This window comes from Balaenoptera acutorostrata, chromosome 2, assembly GCF_949987535.1.
Source record: "Balaenoptera acutorostrata chromosome 2, mBalAcu1.1, whole genome shotgun sequence".
NCBI classification, from domain to species: domain Eukaryota; kingdom Metazoa; phylum Chordata; class Mammalia; order Artiodactyla; family Balaenopteridae; genus Balaenoptera; species Balaenoptera acutorostrata.
In genome coordinates this window covers 113,631,427-113,655,076 of record NC_080065.1, presented here as the reverse complement: position 1 = coordinate 113,655,076, position 23,650 = coordinate 113,631,427, and the positions used below count along the sequence as shown (strand labels likewise).

The following is a 23,650-nucleotide window of genomic DNA, read 5'->3' as shown; positions in this document are numbered from 1 at the left end:
CAAAAAGTGATTACCAGCAGTGTCTTTGGCAGACATCTCTAATTGTATACATAATGTCTAGTCTTCCTTCCACCTTTATTAACAGAATGCCACTTTCACCAGGGACAATGGTGTGACCAGCAATAAACCACATTTCCATCCCGCTTTCTGGATTGATGTGTCCATGTGGAAACAGTATAGGGGGAGAGATTAATAGTAAGAGCAATCCCCCATCTCTTTCTTCTTCCTGATGCCAAGTGTGTAGACAAAAAGGCTGAATCTGCAGATCTGAGGGAAGGGCCCAGGGAATCATGAAACACTTTGCTCTGAATTTCTTGCATGGATGAATAAATGCCATAAACCACTCACTTCCAGACTTTTCATTACATAAAAATTAAAAATTCCTCTATATATGTTTCTATTTTTCAGATATCTACTTATCACAGCCAAACATGATTCCTAACATACACTGCCCCTTTGGAAGATCTTTCTGGTGAGTCAGTTCCCAAATTGAAAAATATATATATATAATAGCAGAAAATAATTATCTCAAAAAATGTCCAAAAAGCACTTGGAAAAATCCAACATCCATTCCTGAAAAAAATTCTCTTGACCCCTTAGATTAGGAAAAAGACAAGGATGTCTACTCTTATAATTTCTAGTCAGCATTGTACTGAAGGTTCTAGCAAGGTAATAATGCAAGAAAAAAGAAGTAAAAGACATCCAGATTGGGTAGGAAGAAGTAAAATTGCCTTTATTTATAGATTATTGAAATATATGTATGTATGTATAGAAAGTCTGATGGAAATCTACAAAAAAAGCTACTAAAATAATGAGAGTTTAACAAGTTTGCAGATAAAAACCAATATAAAAAACTTAATTATACCTCTATATACTGGCAAGAAACAATCAGCAATTGAAATTTTAAAAGCCATTTATAATAACACCAAAAATATGAAAAACTTAGGGATAAATCTGACTACAGATGTGAAAGACCTATACACTAAGAACTAGCAACATTGCTGAGAGAAATTAAAGAATTAAACAAAACTATCAACGAAAGTGACCCATTTGACATTTACAGAACACTCCACCCAACAACAGCAGAATATATGGGATATTCTCTCTAAATAGAGAGAGAGACATTATTTATGAATCAGATGACTCATTATTGTTAAGATCAATTTTCTCCCAAATAGATCGACAGATTCAGTGCAACATCAGTCCAAATCCCAGCAGCTTCTTTGGTAGAAATTGACAACCAGATTTTAAAATTCATATGTAAATACAAAGTACCTACAATAGCCAAAATAACTTTGAAAAAGATAAAGGCTAATACTACTTGATTTAAAGACTTAAAAACTACAGTAATCAGGACAGTGTGATATTGATGTAAATATAGACAAATAGATCAATGGAATGGAATAGAGTCCAGAAATAAATCCAAACATGTATGGACAATTATACTTTGATAGAGGCACAAAGGCAATTCAGTGAAGAAAGAACAGTCTTTTCAACAATGCTGGAAAATTTGGATATCCATAGGCAAATAAATAAATATAGATACATAATTTTTCACCATATACAAATATTAACTCAAAATGAATCATAAACCTAAACATAAAACCTAAAAGTATACAACCTCTAGAAAAAAACATAGGAGAAAATCTTTATGACCTTGAGCTGGGCAAAGATTTCTTAGATATGCCACCAAAAAATACAACTTGCAAAAGAACAAATTAATAAATTTATCCATCAAAATTAAAAACTTCTGTTCTTCAAAAAATACCATTAAGAGAATGAAAAGATAAGTCACAGAATGGAAGAAGTATTTATAAAAAAAATTAGCTGATAAAGAACTTGTATTCAGAATATACAAAAATACTAAATAAGAAGATAAACAGCTCAATTACAAATAAATAAATAGGCAAAAGATTTGCACACTTCACCAGAGAAGATGTATTAATGGCACATAAGCTCATGAAAAGATGCTCAATATCATTAGTCACTAGAACAGTATGAATTAAAACTGCAATAAGATAATATTACATATCTATTCAAATGATTGAAATTAAAGACTGACTGTACCAAGTATTGGCAAGGATTAGAGGAATTGGAACTCTCATACATTGCTAGTGGACAACTACTCTGGAAAATTTTGTCAGTTTCTTAAATTGTTTATGGACATTTGGATTACTTCCAGTTTTGGGCTATTACAAATAAAGCATCTCCAAACACTATGTACAAGTACCAAATGATTCAGCTATCCCACTCCTAGGTATTACCCAAAAGAAATAAAAGCATAAGTCCATACAAAGACTTGTACACAAGTTCTCAGTGCAGCTTTATTTGTAGTTGCCAAAATCTGGAAATAATACAAGTGTCCATAAACAGATGAAAGAATAATTTATGGTATATCTATACAACAGAATACTACTCAGCCATAAAAAGGAACAAATCAATGATACACATGACAATATGGATGAATCTAAAAGTGATTATGCTGAGTGAAAGAGACCAGACATAAAAGAGAACACACTGTGATTCCATTTGTATAAAGCTCTAGCAAATGCAAACTAACCTGAAGTTACTGAAAGCAGATCAGTGGTTACCAGGGGGTGAGAGATGCAGGTAGGAATGGCTGGGAGGAATTACAAAGGGATGTGAGCAAATATCTGTATGTGATGAACAAGTTCACTATCATGATTGACATGATGATTTCATGGTTGTAGACATATGTCAGTACCTATCAAATTGTACACTTAAACCTGTACAGTATATTTTATGTCAATTTTACCTCAGTAAAGCTATTTTAAAAAAAGAAAGGTAGAATGTGAGAACTTCCACAAAGGGTCAGAGACCTCTCTCTATACAAATAAGACATATTAAAAAAAATCTGAGCTAACACTAAAACACTGAACACACTTTGCAATTTCAGTAAGAGTCTGGTCATTGGTGGGTGGGCTCTCCAAATGTTTATGAAGATATTGGCTTTAGAGCCTCCCAAGACATTTACTTGGGGAAATGCTAATACTACAAACTCACAATGCAGAAAAAATGGTCGTGTTGAAATTGACTATTGTAATGGATTCCACACAAGGGATTGTAATACCAACTGTGGAGCACGTAATCCTATTCATTTATTTAAAAATGGAAAGAGTTTTCAGCTTAATTCCACACATACACAGGCATTATCTATTCTGGCCACAACTCCCACATTGTGTCTCTAAGTTAAATCAGATTTAAGTAACATTAGTAACATGATCCTAATGGACCACAGTTTCAAAAAGTTAAGGAGTGCTGGAATAAACTCTAATTTTCCTAAGCACAAATTCCTAACAACTCAGCCTACAACTGGTCTATTAATACGACTGCAAACTGATTCAATTTGAGGATTTCAAAATCATCAGCAGACAGTTTAGAGAAGAAACCAGAAGGAAGGTACCTTCATTTGTGACAAATTATTTCCCTCCCGGTCCTGTCATGTTTATGTCTACTAGGAAAGCATGGCAATTCTACAGGAAGTGCCATACCAGGCTCTTCTGGTTTTTGACTGGCATTCCTCTTGGCCCGACCAACTCTCTACGGAGCCATGGAATTCTTTGACAAATATTCTTTCCCACAGCACGTTTTGCACCCCATGGCATTTCCTCATCTGCCCTATTTCATCTTGCTGATACTTGCTTCCAGACACTTTGCTTCCAGCTATCCAGTACATCTGAATCACATGTTAATAATAAAGGACAGTCCTAGGGAAAGTGAAGAGCGCAGTGACGGTCATAGTTACCATTTTCCCATTCAGTATACCCGCCCCTCCTCCCTCCTAGCTGGTGGTCCCTGGACATTTCCTTTTGGACTCTGGTGCCCTAATGTTCTTTCCGCTCTCCTTCCCTGTCTACGCTAGCTTGAGAATAAACAGAGTCCTCATACCCAAGAATCAACAGCTAGTTATAACAGCTAAGGGGTTATTTCCTTCGTCAGGGACATTTGCATTTCAGTATGAAAGGCTTAAACCAAATGTATAAATTAAGTGGCAGAATTTCTTTAAATAGGGGAGGATCAAACGTCTAAGAGAAAGCTGGCAGCAGAAACTTTGCTACTAGAATGCCTCATAAAAACCAGGGAACACAAACTCAAATGCCTGCAGGAGCCAGGGGGGATCAATGAGAAGAGTAAGTAGGTCAGGTAAGGTCTGGGAAACTCAGAGAGCCTGGGCTCATCTAAAAAGGGCAGCTCCCGGGGGTCAAAGGTACAAACTTCCAGTTATAAAATAAATAAGTCATGGGAATGTAATGTACAGGATGGTGACTATAGTTAACAATCCTGTATTGCATATTTGAACGTTGCTAAGAGAATAGATCATAAAAGTCCTCATCACAAGAAAAAAACATTTTGTAACTATGTATGGTGACAAGCGTTAACTAGACTTATTGTGGTGACCATTTCACAGTATATACAAATACTGAATCATTATGCAGTACCCCTGAAACTAATGTAATATTATATGTCAATTACACCTTAATTAAAAATAAATAAAAGGGTAGGCTCCCCTTCAGTATCTCCTGCCTATTGCCACATAAGAATGTCGAGCCAGTGTTACCAATACGCTGATTTTTCTGTGGAAGATGAAAGTCCTAGGTTTTATGTTAAAAGTTCTTTAAATGTAAATACTATGTAGACCAAACAAAATATGATTATGTATCAAATCATCCAGCCTCTAGTTTGCCACCTCCAGCAAAGACTATTGGCCTGCTTTATAAAAAATCAGTGAAGGTCCTAAAGTGTTCAGAATAAAAAGTTTTTAAGTTCTTTGACAGATCACATTTTACACTTAACTGTCCTTTTCTCTTAATTTTAGTATTTAGCCCCGTAACTGCTGCCAATCATTTATACAGCTATTTTGAATTTAATATCAAGATCTGTTTCACATGCATTGACTCATTGACAACATCACTTCTGGTAAACACCTGTTTGCCATGAAATAGCTGTTACTAATAGCTCAATACTTGGAGGAGAGGCCCAGCCAATGCTGTACCAATTGATGTAGATAGTAAACAGGTACATCATCTATGCAATGGTGAAGGGAAGGAAGTGCCTGCTATATTCTGTCATGACTCAACTAAATATTTCCCTTTTTTCAGTTGTTAAAACAGACATCACTGTCCTTAGAAGAAATTACAGAGTGACACAGCCAACATGCCTGACATATCTATCATGGTATCCCTCCTCGAGAACAATAATTCAGCACTCACCCATAGATAAAAGTGCCTTTGTGGGAGCTATGGAATCCAGCACCATACACTAAGGGACCCAGAAGCAGCCTCACCCACCTGTGCTTCAGGTAATAGGCGTACGGATCTCAGTCCCAGCTGTGGACAATGAGTGGCCCGTGAACTTTCTCCAGTCCATCTTGGCCATGGCCCAGAAGCGCCTGGAGAACAATGTCTTAGACAATCACCCATGGATGAGAGAGCCTTTGTAGAAGTACAGTTTCCAGCAGAGACGCTCCAGCACATCACTGGAGCAAAAAAATACAAGTTTGTACACACTGGAGAAGGTAAGAGGAACAGTTAGACTTTATACACATTACCCCTCCTACCAAGGCAGCATAGCTCATGCCGAGAGTCCTTCTCGGCCTGTGATTTCTCATGTGGGGGAAAGCTAGTGCATGTGAGTGAGTGGACAGCTTCTCCAGCTGTGTAGGACTTTGCCAAAGAGGCCTGTTTCTCCCTCTCCACATTCACAGTATGGAGTCGTGAGCTGCATGACTGGGGGGAGGGAAGAGTCTGGGAGAGAAACAGATAGAAATCTCAGAGGGCATTAAAGGAATGTGGATTCTACTACCTGTGTCACACCCATGGGCCCACCCATGAGCCAGAGGGGATGTCTAGCCTGTGGATACCCCCAACTGGCCCGTGGACATTCCCAGTGCTCAGTGTACCTCACCCAACACCACCCCCTACTTTTTGTCCAGCTTTCTGTGCATGCTCCCAACAGTGGTGAGAATGAGTTTTGGCAAATTGCTACTGAACACATGAAGAAAGCTGGTCCCAATCTGCAGACCAGGGAGAGACCACCAACTTAAGTTTTAGCTCTGCCCTTGGGAAGGCAAAAGGCAGGCTGTTAGTACTGGCCCAGTGCATTGCAGGATGTAGAGAAGGCATACAAGTTTGAGAATTCTCATACAAGAGGGAGCAAGAAGCATGGAGCAGGCATATCAATAGAAGGTCTGGAAAAGCCTCAGAATCCCTAGCAGAGCTGACAGAAGATATTTTATCTGCCAAAGTCAGTCAGTAAAGACTGAGGAGGTGACTGCTACTGAAAATGTGAAAACAGAAATGAAAGAATTCAAGGAACATTAAACATCAAGGAAACATGACACCACCAAAGGAGCACAATAATCCTCCAGTAACCAACATCAAAGACATGGAGATCTGTGATTTACCCAATAAAGCATTCAAAATAGCTTTTTTAAAAAGGAATTTCAATAAGCTACAAGAAAATGCAGAAGGACAATTCAATAAGATCAGTAATATAATACACAATACAAGAAGTTTAACAAAGAGATAGAAATCATAAAAAATAACCAAACAAATTCTGGATCTGAAGAATATAATGAATGAAATGAAAAATGCAATAAAGAGCATCAACAGAAGAATTTATCAAACAGAAAAAAGAATCTGTGAAGAGGAAGACAGATATTTTAATATTATCCTGTCAGAGGAGAACAAAGAAAAAAAGAATAAAAAAGAGTGAAGAAAGCCTATATAAACTTTGGGGTACCATAAAGGAAGTCAACAGCAAGTAATGAAAGAAAAGAGAGGGAAAAGGAGGCAGAAAGCTTATTTAAATAAATAATGGCTGAGAATTTCCCAAATGTGGGAGAGATTTGGATATTTAAGTACATGACCCTCATAAGTCACCAAACAAATTTAACTTAAAGATATCTTCTCTAAGACACATTATAATAAGGCTGTCAAATGTTGAAGACAAAGAGAGAATCTTAAAAGCAGCAGGAGAAAAGAAGCTTGTGACTTACAAGGGAGCCCTCATAAAACTATGGAAAGATGTCTCAGCAGAAACCTTAGAGGCCTGGAGATAATGGAATGATGTATTTAAAGTTTTGAAAGACAACAACTGCCAAGCAAGAACACTCTATCCAGTGAAGTTGCCCTTCAAAATGCAGGAGAAATAAAAACTCTTCCAGACAAACAAAAGCTGAGGGACTTCATCACCACCATAACTGCCTTTAAGAAATGCTAAAAGGAGTTCTTCAAGCTGAAATAAAAGGATGCTAATTAACATAAAAATATGAAAATATACAACACACTGGTAGAGGTAAGTATATAGTCAAATTTAGAATATTCTGATTTGAACAGGATGTCAACAAGATATACACACTCCCATGTTTATTGCAGCGTTATTCACATTAGCTAAGATATGAAAACAAGCCAAATGCCCACCAATAGATGAATGGCTACAAAAGATGTGTGCAATGAAAAGATGCTCAACATTGCAAATTATTAGAGAAATGCAAACCAAAACTACAATGAGGTATCATCTCACACTGGTCAGAATGGCCATCATCAAAAAGTCTACAAATAATAAATGCTGGAGAGGGTGTGGAGAAAAGGGAACCCTCCTATACTGTTAGTGGGAAACAGTGCAGCCACTATGGAAAATAGTATGGAGGTTCCTCAAAAAACTAAAAATAGAGTTACCATATGATCTACTAATCTCACTCCTGGGCATATATCTAGAAAAGATGAAAACTCTAAATCAAAAAGATACATGCAACCCAATGTTCATAGCAGCACTATTTACAATAGCCAAGACATGGAAGCAACCTAAATGTCCATTGACAGATGAATGGATAAAGAAGATGTGGAATATATATACAATAGAATATTACTCAGCCATAAAAAAGAAGGAAATAATGCCATTTGCAGCAACATAGATGGAACTAGAGATTATCATATTAAGTGAAGTAAGTCAGACAGAGACAAATATTATATAATATCACTTATATGTACAAATCAACTTGGGAGGACTAGGGGACTTTAACACCCCACTCACATCAATGGAAAGAATATCCAGACAGAAAATCAATAAGAAAACAGTGACCTTAATGATTTACTAGGCTAGTTGGACTTAATAGATAGCTACAGGACATTCCACCCAAAAGGAGCAGAATACACATTCTCTCAAGGGCACATGGAACGTTCTCCAGGATAGATCACATGCTAGGTCACAAAACAAGCCTCAACAAATTTAGAACAGAAATTATATCAAGCACCTTTTCCAACCACAACATAAATGAAACTAGAAATCGATTACAATAAGAAAAATGGGAAAAAACACAAATACATGGATACCATACAACATGCTACTAAAAAAAACAATGGATCAATGAAGAAATCAAAGACAAAAATCAGAAAATACCTTGAGACTAATGAAAATAAAAACACAACTTTCCAAAATCTATGGGACACAGCAACAGCAATTCTAAGAGGGAAGTTTATAGCAATACAGGTCTACCTCAAGAAATAAGAACAATCGCAAATAAATAACCTAACTAAGGAATTAGAAAAAGAAGAACAAACAAAGCCCAAATTTAGCGGAAGAAAGGAAATAATAAAGATCAGAGCAGAAATAAATAAAATAGTCTCCAAAATAATAGAAAAAGTCAATGAAGCCAAGAGCTGGTTTTTTGAAAAGATTAAAAAATTTGATAAGCCTTTAGTCAGCCTCATTAAAAGAGAGAGAGGACCCAAATAAATAAAATAAAAAATGAAAAAGGAAAAATTACAACTGATACCACAGAAATGCAAACAATCATAAAAGAATACTACAAATAGTTAGATGTCAACTAATTGGACAACCTAGAAGAAATGGAAACATTCCTAGAAATATACAGTCTTCCAAGACTGAATCAAGAAGTAGATAATCTGAGCAGACCAATTAGCAGCAGTTAATTTGACTCAGTAACCAAAAAACTTCCAACAAACAAAAGTCCAGGACTGGACAGTTTCACATGAAAACATTACCAAAAATATATAGAAGAGTTAATACCCATCCTTCTCAAACTATGCTAAAACTCCCAAACTCATTCTATGAGGCCATCATTACACTGATGGCAAAACCAGACAAAGACACTACAAAAAAAAAAAAAAAAAAGTTACAGGCCAATATCTCTGATGAATAGAGATACAAAAATCCTCAACAAAATACTAGCAAACTGAATTCAACAATATATAAAAGGAGCACACGCCAACAGGTACATGAAAAGGTGCTTGTCATCACCAATCATCAGGAAAATGCAAATCAAAACCACAATGAGATATCACCTCATCTCACACCTGTTAGAATGGCAATCATCAAAAACAAGAGATAACAAGTGTTGGTGAGGATATAGAGAAAAGGGAACCCTTGTGCACTGTTAGTGGGAATGAAAATTGATATAGTCACTATGGAAAACAGTATGGAGGCTCCTCAAAAGATCAAAAATTGAACTACCACATGATTCCACAATCCTATTTCTGGGTACATATCCAAAGGAAATAAAATCAGTGTCTCAAAGGGATACTTGCACTCCCCTGTTTATTGCAGCAGCATTCATAATAGCCAAGATATGAAAATAATCCAAATGTCCTTTGGCTGATGAGTAGATAAAGAAAATGTGAGATTATATATATATATATATATATATATATATATACACACACACACACACATACATACACATACACACACATGTTCAATGAACTATTATTCATCCATAAAAAAGAAGGAAATCCTGCCACTTGTGACAACATGGATGGCTGTGAAGGCATTATTCTAAGTGAAATAAGTCAGACAGAGAAAGACAAATACTGTATGATATCACTTATATGTGGAATCTGAAAAAGCTGAACTAATAGAAACAGAGAGTAGAATGGTGGTTGCCAGGGCTGGGCGTCAGGGGGCAGGGGTGAGGGAAATGGGGAGATGTTTATCCAAGGGCACAAACTTCCAGTTGTACAATGAATAAGCTCTTGGGATCTAATGTACAGCAGGGTGACTACAGATAACAATATTGTATTATATATCAATACATGAAAGCTGTTAAGAGAGTAAATTTTAAATATTCTCACCACAGAAAAAGAAGTGGTAATTATGTAAGATGAAGGAGGTGTTAACTAACCCTATTATGGTAATCATTTTGCAACATGTAAGTCTATCAAATCATCACATTGTATACCTTAAACTTACACAATGTTATATGTCAATAATATCTCCATAAAGATGGATAAAAACAAGAAAATAAAGATCCAAAGAGTCTCTGATAAAGTTAAATATTTATAATTATCAGCCTAAGGTTATATAAAGGCAAACCAAATGCCTTACAGCATAGTTTCCCAAATAAGTAGACTCTGGAAACTATTTGTTCCATCATGTTCTTAAAAGAAATAGAAAAGAGGGGTGGAGGAGTAGGGAATTTTATGGCCAAATAAGTTTGAGACATGGGTTTACTCCAATTATTCCCAAAGTCTTCAATAAAAATTTACATGTCAAATATAAATTTTTGAGAAAGGGGATCCAGCACAAGGCATTTCCCAATTTTACTGGATAATGCAACAGTGAATTCTTCAAGAAGAGTACTCAGTAGCTCACACTTGGGGCACACAGCTACAGATAATACCCAGGGTCCAAGTTTATGGAAACCCATTCTCCTCCCTGGATCAACAGATGGATTTCATTTGAGGTAGCACATTTCTTTTTCTGTCCCTCGATTACATGCTGAGTTCAATAAATTAACTCAGTTGTTTTTAAAGCTTAAACCTCAGTTTGGGTGACATATCTTTAGACTTGCCATACAGCTTTTGCCCCTCCAATGAGCCCAGCTGGCCAGGGAGGTCCACCTTCAGATCATGCTGCCTTCTGTGACCTAACTAAGAAGACTGCTTTTCTATATGATAGTTCTCTTGGAGCTCTAGATGATTTCCTTTAAATCTTTTTAAGAATTATTCATTGGGGCTTCCCTGGTGGCGCAGTCGTTGAGAATCTGCCTGCCAATGCAGGGGACACAGGTTCGAGCCCTGGTCTGGGAAGATCCCACATGCCACGGAGCAACTGGGCCCGTGAGCCACAATTACTGAGCCTGTGCGTCTGGAGCCTGTGCTCCGCAACAAGAGAGGCCGCGACAGTGAGAGGCCCGCACACCGCAATGAAGAGTGGCCCCCCGCTCGTCGCAACTAGAGAAAGCCCTCTCACAGAAACGAAGACCCAACACACCCATAAATAAATAAAATTTAAAAAAAAAAAAAAAAAAGAATTATTCATCAAGAAAAAAACTACATCTGGAACTTGGGATATTACTGTAGCTTAAGAAAACAACAGTGCCCATGGAGCATTGCCTGTATCTGTGCGTCAGTCTCCCTCTCCTCTTAGCATCTGTGTGTGTGGTTGGAGGGATGTACTAGGTTTACCACTGGATTTCCTGTAAAAGTGCTATCCCAGCCTAAAAAATGCAAGTTCTGTCATCACCTGGTCTTGTTAATGTTTTGTGGTTGGTCACTTAGATCAAAGTGTAATTTTTCACTTACTTTTAGTTTTCTCTAACAATATTTGAACCACAGTGCAATAAAAAATTGCTTCTCAGTTCTGAGCTTTTATATTAGCTATTATCTATCCCTGTAAGGAGACTACATACATTATTAGGACTGTAAAAATTCTACCTGTCCTACACAGACTGAAATTGCATAAACTCATTTTCTAGAGATAAGGTAAAGCTTTCCATTGTTTCCCTTTGGCCCTCTCTCCATGGGACTCTAAAGTCAGGCTTCCTTAAGGAAAAAACAGGCAGCAGACAAGATTTCCATCTGTTTAGACGGAGGCTATCTTGAATTCATAGTGGTTTTTATTATCATTATTAAATTCATGATTTCTATCTATAAAACCCTAAGTAGTGAGCAAGCATTTATAATCAATAAAGCAAAAAAGGTTCCCTGCATTGATTATCAGATTTCCAGTCTTCACTACTAGCAGACACCAATGACCAAAACCAGAAAACATAAGTTAGATTCCAATAGATGTGTGGGAAAATTGGGATTTCCGCTGGTGCAGTATGTTGACAAAGAATCTTTCCCAGTATTTACTGGTACATTCCGCTGAACCAAGTCGGAGTCCATGGCAACAGAATACAGGGTCCCTATGGAAACATGAAAAAATCCACTGCCAGTGGCAGAAAGGGCATCATGGGTAGGTGTAATTAGGAATACCATCTGATTTTGCTGCCAGTTCAGGGTTTCTCTGGATAGCTTAACAGGATTGTCTCACTTTTATCTATACTCAAAAGGGTCTGCTTAAAAGAATCTACACACTAAGGTTGTTTGGAAATATTTGACAAGATCACAACTTTATTACTGAACAAGCTTGTGAGTGTGAGACTCAAACAAATCCAGAGCAGAAGGCTCTGATTGCCTTCAACTTCAGAGGTGCCCCTCCTCCCCTAAATTCTCACCATACTCCCCGGAATCCCCCAGAGAAGCCCAGCTCACACCAAAACAGCCCTCTACCAAAGGCTGAATCTTCACAGCCCCCCAAAACAAGGCTGCACTCTAGCTCTTCTCATCCTGAAAAATCTGAGCCCAAGACTTTTCAGCAGCAAAAGACCAAAATAACATTAAGCCTGGATAAAGAATTAAATGTGTCCCTCCATCATCTCCAGGTGGGGGAAACAAGTACCTGCAGCGCAGCTCTTCCCAAAAGCCTTGACCATTTGGCCAGTTCCTCAAGCCTGCGATCCCCCGCCATCGGACCCTCCAATGGCTGACACTGAGGCAAAATGTGGTCATTGAAAATCTTTTTCCATTCCCTAAACAAAATTGCTTACAATATTATCCTGAGTTAGCTTGCTAAATATTCCAGCTCACAAAGAGGAAATGCATTCTGCCTGGAGACAAGAACAGGAATAGTACATATAACTTCCCAGTTAAATGGAGAAGTTAGGTATAACAGGAGCCTATGACCAGGTGCATGATTCAGGAATCTCAATTGATATCTCCATGACTCAAGAGGTCCAAAATGTCATAGGATGCCAGACAGAGTCTAATACAGGGATTGCAAATGTGGGGCACTCAGGCCACCCAATGACCATGACAGAAATCATTAATGAGTCACTCTGTTTTCTCTCTTAGCACAGACATGGCCTCAAAATCCTTCCAAACACAATGTTCTAGGTAGCCGCTTCTAAGAAATGTTACCCTCTCTCCCAAAAGGGAAGCTCTTTGTTAATTCCAGTCTAATACAACATAATATTCCAATATAAAAAGAAGAAATAGGTGGAAATGTATGAGTTATGTGGCAAATAGCCTAACTGCGTCCCTAATGTGCCCCCTGTGTGGCATTTCAGTCTTCTGGAAGGAAAATAGTCCTGGGCAAGTGAGCTGCAGATGTCTTTAAGTCCTTAACCCAAAACTTGGGTTTAAAACCCATTGCTTATTGAAACATGGCATTCAAACAAGAGTAAAGTTCATCAGCAGGAATTATTTTTGATATAAACACTGACCAGAGTTCTAGCCAGTTCAGTTTTTTCACAAAAGTGGCCAAGTTAAAAATCAGCTGTGAATATTCATTCAGTGCTATGGTAATCAATTGTCACACTCCTCTCTGCTAAACACAGGAAATCATATACAGTTCAGTGTGCGGGAGTGAAGCCTTCTTATTTACAGTTCCAAAGTTCTCTTAATGATTGCCAAAGACAGCCAGGGCACATCCATGGGAACTGATCCTCTACCACCAGGGCTGGCCTACAAGGCAATAGGGTGGCGACCCAGGCCCCAAACCTCTTCCTGCATCTTCCCTGTAAGCCACGCTGCCCAGAATGCCCCCATTACAGCTTTAATTTGAAGTTAGCATTTGACCTCCACAATCTAACAAAAACAGGGTAACAGAGTCAAGTCCACCACAAAGGAAACATTCATCACAACAGTCCTTTCTTCTGCAGCAGCATCCAGCAGCAGAGGACTGGGCATCTGGGCAAAAGGATGGGAACTGCACCAGAGAAGGGACCCCAGGCCATGCCCTTTGTCCATTCACGATTCTGCGGCAAGCAGCCTTGCTTCCAGTGATCTGCTTTCTCTGCCATCAGTAAAGGACATGGGAGGGAGAATGTATTGCTAGCTTCATCTCGGGATTAGCCAATCCTTCCCACAGAGGGATAGCTGCCAACTTCCCACTCTGCTGTTGTCCTGTGAGCTTTTCCTAGTCCCATGAAACCAAATTTACAGGCAACTCCCACTTGCTAAGAGGTCAGGTTCCAAAGATGTGTTTGGAAATCAGTTGTGTGCACAGCCAAACACATCTTCCTGAAGTTCTAGTGTTGTAAGTAATGGTTTGGATGCCTAGGGCAGCCTCAAATCCTTATTTACTCCTCAAGTACAGGACTGTAGAGATCACGAGTCTGGGTCTCAGCTCCTTTCCGCGGACCTGGGAGTTTGCATGTCACTGTCTAGGGCTTCCTAGAGCTCCCCTCGCTGCCATGGTGGCAGGGATCATGCTTCTCTCCTCAGGGCTCATGGTGGGGGCCGTGGGAGAAGACAAGGGGCTGCACTGGCTCCAAGCCATTCCCAGAGCTACAAACAGTTGAGGCCTTGGGAGAGAGGGACCTGTGGACTTTGGGGTGAGGAGAGAATGGATCCCAGTGAGGTAAGGGGCCCTGAAGGGCCTGGGCCTTTTGCTGGCTTGGCCCCTGGCATTTGTTATTCAAGTCTCAGTCTCAAACTATCTCTTTTACCAGCCTGGAAATCAGCACATTTCTCTCTCCACTGCCACCTGTTGTTTCTACCCAGCATTTCTATGGCTCTTTAGAGACAAAACACTCTCACTTTATCCCCCTTGAAACCAAAATACAAGTGGCTAACAAACATATATTTCTTAAGAGAACAGCATAATAATTAAGGAAATGCAAAGTAAAGCAACGTACCATTTTTGTCACCCAACAGGTTGAAAGAAATAATAATGCCTAATGTTGGTGAGCATATGGGGGAGTGGGCACCCTCATGTACTCCTTGTGGGCATGCAAGTTATTAGAACCTGTCTAGACAGCAATTTGGAAGTTTGTATCAAAAAGTCTTAAAATGTGACTCAGATTTCTCCTTTCTCCCAATATCCATTATTCCCTTCCTATAGAAATATATTTTTTACTGGGCCCCTGACCACCCAGAATAAAGATGCCCTTATAGCTTGGTGAGGTCATATGACTAAGGTCTAGTCAAAGTAGAAATGGAATGTGATCACTTCTAGAAACTCTCCTCAGGAAACAGCTGGCATTGTCATTTGCCTCTTTCTCCTGCCTCTTACATCCATTGCTTGGGACCTAGATTGATGTGGGGAGATCAATAATGGCACATGAAGATGAAGGCTCCACCCTAGAAGTGGTGGAGCAGAAAGGTGGAAATTGCCTGGGTTCCTTATTGGTTTACCAACCTCTGGACTCATGTGAGAAAGAAACAAAGTTTTACTCATAGCCAAACCTAATCTTACTGTTACAACATGCATGCTCTTTGTCCCAGAAATCCCACTAAATTTGTCTTATTAATATTTCACATGTGCAAAGAGATACAAAATAGTTTAGTGGCTGCAGTGAGCATCTTTAAGTGTCGAACATTAGAATAAGCAGGTAGGTAGGTAGGAGGGAATGCAGAAAGGAAAGAAAGAAGAAAGGAAGAAAATGTAAGTGAGGCAGGCAAAACAGTGAGGAGGAAATAGATGTTAACAGATAATCCTGGAAAGCACCATGTTTAAGCCAATTTGTGTTATGCATCTTTTCATTTTGGGAACAAGATCAAAATTCTAAATTAGAGAACTATATGAAATCTTGGGGTATGGGGGCTGAGAAGATGGAAGATGAGAAGTGTCTGGAGATTGGTGATCTTGTGGAGGAAATTAATACCCTGGAGGAAAAGCCAGACAACTGGCACTCTTATGACTTCAGACAATACATGGGATCAGCACCAAGGCAAGGTGGAAGAGGATGAACAAGATGACCTTAGAGATTGTGATTTCACATTCAAACACAGCTATGAGATTTGCAAAATGCAACCAGATACCAATATTTACAAGAGACGTGTGGTTATAAAAGATAAGAATTATATGAAAAGAAAACATAATTGTAGCAATTATCATGGTAGTTAAAGTTAGGCCAAAAAAATACATTTATATATCTTAATGACTAAAGATACACAAAATTCAATCAATTGGTATAGCCAACTGGGTTGAGGGTTGTAATCTAACTTGAAAACTAGGACTATTAAATCATATGTCTTAAATCTAAGGAATACAGGATATAACATCTAGAGTAGATAAAGGGCTCAGTATGTTTGGTCAAGGCAGTTAATCAAAGAACATGTTCTTTGGTATTTAAGAAACTTCAGAAAACAATACAAAAGAATATTATGTAGCCTTAAAACAAAAAGGAAATCCTATCACAGGCTACAACACGGATAAATCTTGGGGACATTACACTAAGTGAAATAAATCCATGATTCCACTCATATAAAGTATCTAAAGTAGTCAAAATCCTAGAAATATAAAGTAGAAGTAAAAATGTGGTCTCCCAGAGCTGAAGGTAGGGGAGAGGGGAAATTAAGTTTTAATGGGTATAGAGTTTCAGTTTTGAAAAATGAAAAAGTTCTAGAGGTCTGTTGCAAAACAATGTGAATACACTAAACACCACTGAACTGTACATTTAAAAATGATTAAGACGGCAAATTTAATGTTATGTATTTTTTACTACAATTAACTAACTAAATAAATAATATTAGCAAACTGAAAAGAGACCACCAGAATACTATTTTAAAATAAACCAAAAAAAAAAAAAAGAGATGATATAATTATTTGCTTAGGGGGCATCTGTCAGCTGTGTGAATATTTTGAATTTAATATAGAAATGTGTGTGAGAATCAAAATCTATAGTGTTTATAACTTTTGTTTTAAGAAGATAATTGTAATACATAAAAGAATGTGGTCTATTGCAACAAGAGGCTAGTCTTCTAATTTCATTTTTTAAAAGTGTAGTGAAATAATTGATTAGAAATGTTAAAGTTGAAATTTTACAAATACAATATTAGAACATTTAAGAGAATTTAAGATTCCACCTTATTAATAAGTTGAACTTATTAGATTTACAAAAATTATTTAGGCACATGGGATGGTTTGTCAGCCTAAAAGCTGGATTATTTAAAATAGGATTCAAATTTATTAAATATACAAATTCCATTTTAAAAACTTGATGGTGTTTAAATATGTAAAACATTAGTCAAAGGCCCTTTTATGTTTATGTGTTTGTTAAAGTTTGGTAGACTGATGAATGAAACACCTGTAAGGTGATTTTAGCTTAAGAAACAACTAGGTTTTGTTGTTGTTGCTGTTGTTTATTTTTTTTTATTGACCTATAGTTGATTTACAATATTGTGTTAGTTTCAGGTGTATGGCAAAGTGATTCAGCTACATATATATTTTTTTCAGATTATTTTCCATTATAGGTTGTTATAAGATACTGAATATAGTTCCCTGTGTTATACAGTAAATCTTTGTTGCTTATCTATTTTATGTATAGTAGTTTGTATCTGTTAATCCCATACTCCTAATCTATCCTCCCACCCTCCCTTTCCCTTTTGGGAACTGTAAGTTTGGTTTCTATGTCAAGAAACAACTAGGTTTTAGATTTATAACTTTAGTAAATCAAAATTAATTATGAACACTAACTTTAAAAGAAATTAAGAAAAAAATCCCATTTATAATGGCATCAAAAAGAATAAAAAATCTAGGAACAATTTAACCAAAGAGGTGAAAGACCTGCACACTAAAAACTATAAGACATTGATGAAAGAAACTGAAGAAGACACAAATACATAAAACCTGACTCAAATATATTTGATACATTCCATGCTCATGTTTGGAAGAATTAATATTGTTAAAATGTCCATATTACCCAAAGCCATCTACAGATTCAATTCAATCCCTATCAAAATTCCAATGGCATTTTTCACAGAAATAGAAAAATCAATCCTAAAATTTGTGTGGAACCACAAAAGACCCCAAAGAGCTAAAGCAACCTTGAGAAAAAAGAACAAAGCTAGAGGTATCACACTCCATGATTTCAAACTTTATTACAAAGCTATAGTAATCAAGACAGCATGGTACTGGCATAAAAACAGGCACATAGATCAATGGAACAGATAGAGAGTCCAGAAACAAATGCATGCATATATGTGTGGTCAATTAATTTACAACAAAAGAGCCAAGAACATACAAGAGGGAAAGAAGAGTCTCTTCAATAAATGATGTTGGAAAAACTGGACAGCCCCATGCAAAAAATGAAACTGGACCATATCTTACACCATACACAAAAATCAACTCAAAATGGATTAAAGACTTGAGCACAAGACCTGAAACAATAAAACTCTTAGAAGAAAACATAGGTGGTAAGCTCCTTGACATGGGGCGTGGTGATGATTTTTTGGATTTGGCACCAAAAGCAAAGACAACAAAAGCAAAAATAAACAACTGAGACTCCATCAAACTAAAAAGCCATTGCAAAGCAAATACCAACAAAACCATCAACAAGCAAAAATAAACCAAAAAGTCTGATTAAAAAATGGGCAGAGGATTTGAATATACATTTTTCTAAAGAAGATATACAGATGGCCAACAGGTATGTGAAAAGATGCTCATCATCACTAATCACCAGGGAAATGCATATCAAAACCACAATGAGACATCACCTCACATCTGTTAGGATAGCTATCATCAAAAAAACAAGATATAACGAGTGTTGGCAAGGATATGGAGAAAAGCAATGCTGGTGGGAACATAAATTAGTACAGCCACTATGGAAACATGGAGGTTCCTCAGAAAATTCAAAATAGAACTACAATGTGATCTAGCAATTCGACTTCTGCATATTTATCTGAAGGAAACAAAACATTAACACAAAAAGATATCTGCCGCCCCATGCTCACTGCAGCATTATTTACAAAGGCCATGTGGAAACAACCTAGTGTCCATCAATGGATAAATGGATAAAGAAGATGTGATATACATATATAGTGGAATACTATTCAGCCATAAAAGAGAATGAAATCTTGCCATTTGCAACAAAATGAATAGAGGGTATTATGCTAAGCAAAATAAGTCAGACAGAAAAGACAAATACTGTATGATGTCAATTATATGTGGAATCTAAAAACAAAATAAAATGAAAACAGAATCATAGATACAAAGAACAAATGAGTGGTTTCTGGGAGGAGGGGGTGGGGGTGAAATAGGTGAAGGCGATTAAGAAGTAAAACTCTCCAGTTATAAAATAAATAAACCACAGGTATGTAAGTAATATACAGCATAAGGAATATGGTCAATGATGTTGTAATAACTCTGTATGGGGACACATAGTTACTAGGCTTATCCTGGAGATCATTTCTTCATATATACAAATGTCAAATCACTATGTAGTACCCTGAAACTAACATGATAGTGTATGACATCTCTATTTCAACTTTTTTAAAAAGTCAAGAAAGTAAATAAATGACATTCCAGTTTTTAAAAAAGCAATGAAACACACAATTAGGCAATAATAGTGACCCTGAAAAATGAATACACTTACAAGCTTAATTAATTTTATGAACAGGTTAAAACCTCACGAAGGAATCATAGACATCTTCATGTCTAGTAATATTTTCTCCTTGGAAGATTTTCCAATTCATTCTTTTTTTCCGACCAGATTCTTAGGAAAGGCTTCTAACCACGTTATTCCCTGAACTCTCCATTTTGGCTCTTCCTGCCTGATGGTACATGTCTGTCTTCTGAACACAGACCCTTGTTACCCAAAGTGTGCTCTGTGGACCAGCAGCTTCTGCACAGCCTGAGAATTTAGCAGAGATGCATAATCTTGGGCAGGATGCAGCAGGGGTGGGGAGGGATGGGAGGATGGAACTTACTCTCCAGGGGAGATACCCCAGATACCTAAAAGAAACTATTTTTCTAATACAGGTGGTTATGTGAAACCATCCTTTTTTTTGCCTTCTAGGTAAACTGATTACCAAAATTAAACTAAAATTATTACCAATTCTTGTGTTTCAATTCCTTTCGATAACTTGCTGGAAACAGTTAAAATGGTGACTGTGCTAGGTGCCTGGCAGCAAAACCTAGTTGAAAAAATGATTATGAAAGCAGAACAAAGAATCATGTGTTCTCTTTTCCTTCTCTATCCACAAGGGTGCCTCACTAGTGTCAGCTGTTGAGAGAACAGAAGATTTACCAGTGGCATCCCCAAGAACAAGGAAATCAGGGAAGCATGATTGTCCTCTGGGGTTAAGCTGTGAAATCGAGACATCAGAGTGGAGAGACGCAAAATACCCTTAAAGAGATCAAATAGCTTCCAGGCCTCTGAGACTAGACAGTAAGCTGAGTAAATATATTAACATATCTAAAGAAAAAATATTTCAGTCTCCAGGAACAGTTGGTCAGCCAAGAAGGCTTAGAAAAGGAGAATTTTACAGGCAAATTCTAGAGATGTCCATCCAAGCGATCAGGAGGACACCTTGCAACCTATTTTGCGTGAGATCAAGGAAGAGTTATCTTTACCATCATATGACAGCAATAATTTTTAGCAGGTGTGATGGTGCTGTGGGATCGCCTTGCTTTCTGAGGCAGGCTGCACTACTGAATATAATGATGGCGGTGTTGGGCTATGGAAGGCTGGAACCACGAAGCACTAAAAATTTTCTAACTGACCTTGCTCGGATCCACACTCCCCACATCAGCTGCCAATAAAATCTAGTTTCCCACATGCCAGACCTTCAAGGAGAAAAGGTATGACCAGAAGACTGTAAGCACCTCTCCAGGTGCTGTGTAACAATGAATTAGCATCCTGGCTTTATAGATGATTCCTATGACTTGGGTTAACAGAAGAGAATCCTGGGAGATAGAACTATTTTCTCAGTGTGCTGACAATTGTATTTGTAAGTTTGAACCCTGGTAAGTGCACCAAGATAATGTCACCCTGAAGCTTCTGTAAAGTGGCCAGCCCAACCAGCCAAGCCTCTCCACTCTTCACTGTGTGTATTCAGGGCTTTCCTTTGAAAATTTCCCATCGGCCTGGGCCACAGAGATCACTTCATGATTATTCTCTAAGATGTTTGATTATAAACATGTAATTTTTCTTATTCAGCATCATTATTAATCAAACACGTGCAAATAAAGAAAAAAAATAGCAAAGGGAAAATTGCCACAGGGTATAAGCAAAAAGACATTCTATACTGCTGGTGGTGGTATAAATTGGAAAAACACCAAACATCTTAGAAATATGTGTATGCCTCTGACCCAGAAATTCTACTACTAGGAAGTTATCCTTACCTATTAATTATGGATATGAACAAAGATTTAACCACAGTGATGTCTTCTAAAGCAGTACATAATAGTTAAAACTTGGAAATCATGTAAATATTCAAGAGTTGAGATCAGTCAAATAAACATCTATAATGCAATAACATACTGACATTTGTTAAATGTTATAGAAGTTCATTTACTGACCAGGAAAGACATTCACAACATATTTGTATTTTCTTCTTTTCACTTAGTTACATTTTATAATTTCTCTTCAACGAACATTTATAATGTATAGCCTTGGTTTTGAATAAAAATTTGAGAAATCACCCCTGTCTATATAAATAAAGAATAGACTCCAGGGATTGGAAGGAAGATGACACATACACTGGTCCAAGCCCCCTTGCTGCTTGAGTGCAAATTAGCCTCAAAGAGTTACAAATGGTTTATCCAGGGCCACCAAGATGAGTGGTGGCCAAGCCAGTGCTATCACTCAGCTCTGCAGAGTTTTAAGCCCAGTGATGTGTCCAATCACTCCTAGTGCCTCCAAATTAGAGCAGAACTTTGTCTCTCTCTATGCTACTCAACAACAACATCTCAGCTCAGAAAGCAAAGGTGTCCCTCTAACTTTGTGTTGAGCCAAAATATTTGAATAAAATTGTTTTTATTGCTCTCTTCTAAGTGTCCTACACACAATGGTAAGAAACGCCAGTTGCAAACTTCATGTCACATGATATTCTAGGATTTCCTGAAGTGTATCGTAAAACATCAAACTTCTCTTAAGACATCTCAAAGATGTAGAGAATGCACTTGAAGACATGGGGAGGGGGAAGGGTAAGCTGGGACGAAGTGAGAGGGTGGCATTGACATATATACACTACCAAATGTAAAATAGATAGCTAGTGGGAAGCAGCTGCATAGCACAGGGAGATCAGCTCAGTGCTTTGTGACCACCTAGAGGGGTGGGATAGGGAGGGTGGGAGGGAAACACAAGAGGGAGGAGATATGGGGATATGTGTATATGTATAGCTGATTCACTTTGTTATACAGCAGAAACTAACACAACACTGTAAGGCAATTATACTCCATTAAAGATGTTAAAAAAAAAAAAAAGACATCACAAAATGAATTGGTGAGATGGGGAGGGGAGGGAGGAGAGAAATGACAATGAAAAAAGAAGGTCTACTTTGTAACCCAGTCATTTCTTATTGCGAAAGCTCCTCTACTTTTAATAAGCTTATCATTCTATGTATCAGAAAAGAACATGCTGGCCTCTCAGAAGCTGACTCAGGACTCTGTTGAGCTGCTGCATGAAGGTTATATCTCTGTTCTCTTCTGTGACCTAAGTTCAATGACTCCCTGACCAATTTCCAAACAGACATTTATTGAAGGACTGTAATGAAGATCGCAGCATCCAGCCTTGAATCATCTTTCTACAACATCTGCTTTCTCAAGTGACATTCATTTGGAGATTTTTCATAGGACAGAGGGACACAGTTAATGCTTCCCTCCTTACACAGGCCAAGAAAGCAGCAGTGAATGAAAGGGAATGATCCGAGATGCCCCATCTCCCCAGGCCTCTGTTTCAGCCTCCCTTAAATGCAAACCAACACTGCAAAAAATAAATGAACCTCCAAGAGATGCAAGTCTTACTTACGGACACACATTTCCCTGCTCTCATAAAATCCAGGACAACACTGGGATTTGCGCCTATACATAGTTTTTTCTCCATGTCGATAGGCTGTCCGATAACTGATTCTACAGAAAGGGGAAAAATCACATTGTTACTTTTTTGGACCTGCAATTTGATTAGAAATCAAGACTTTATATTTTAATACAAAAAGCTATTAAATACAATAAAGGTATAAAAAGCAAAGTACTCCAAAATAATTAAGAAGAAACATGGGATATATGTTTTGACCAATATTATGCTAACTCACTAATTTGCTAAGAATATACTGATTGTCCATTTAAGGCAACCTACACTTTATTTCAAGGAATCAAGTTTCATGACTTCCCTACTTCACTTATCTCGAGATATCTCATATCAGACTCCTTCCCAGTTTGCCAAACACATAAATACATCTGAGCTTCCATTACCTGTGCCGCGTGCATTTAAACCAGTTCAGAATGTCAGTGCAGCTAGTGTAGTAAATTTGATCAAAGGGATGTGGGTATGACTCTTGCACAGTCACGGAGTAGCTGAAAAGAAGAGGAAAGAGAAGGAATCAGTATTTCTCTTTCTTACATTACTGATAGGCTAAGTACCAAAAAACAGTCATTGGCTAAATTATCTCCACTTGCA

The 23,650-nt window shown here is 37.7% G+C and overlaps 1 protein-coding gene across 5 annotated transcripts in view; it reads right to left on the bottom strand.

Moving 5' to 3' along the window:
- Window positions 1–23,650, bottom strand: part of MEGF10 (multiple EGF like domains 10) — a 157,503-nt gene that overhangs the window by 90,249 nt on the left and 43,604 nt on the right. For all 5 annotated transcript variants that reach the window (XM_057541529.1, XM_057541528.1, XM_057541527.1 and 2 more), the window contains 2 exons: window positions 23,446–23,547; window positions 23,003–23,103 (listed from right to left, as the gene is read on the bottom strand). In XM_057541529.1, coding sequence (XP_057397512.1) covers window positions 23,003–23,103; window positions 23,446–23,547 — 203 coding nt within the window. The remainder of the gene's footprint in view (window positions 1–23,002; window positions 23,104–23,445; window positions 23,548–23,650) is intronic.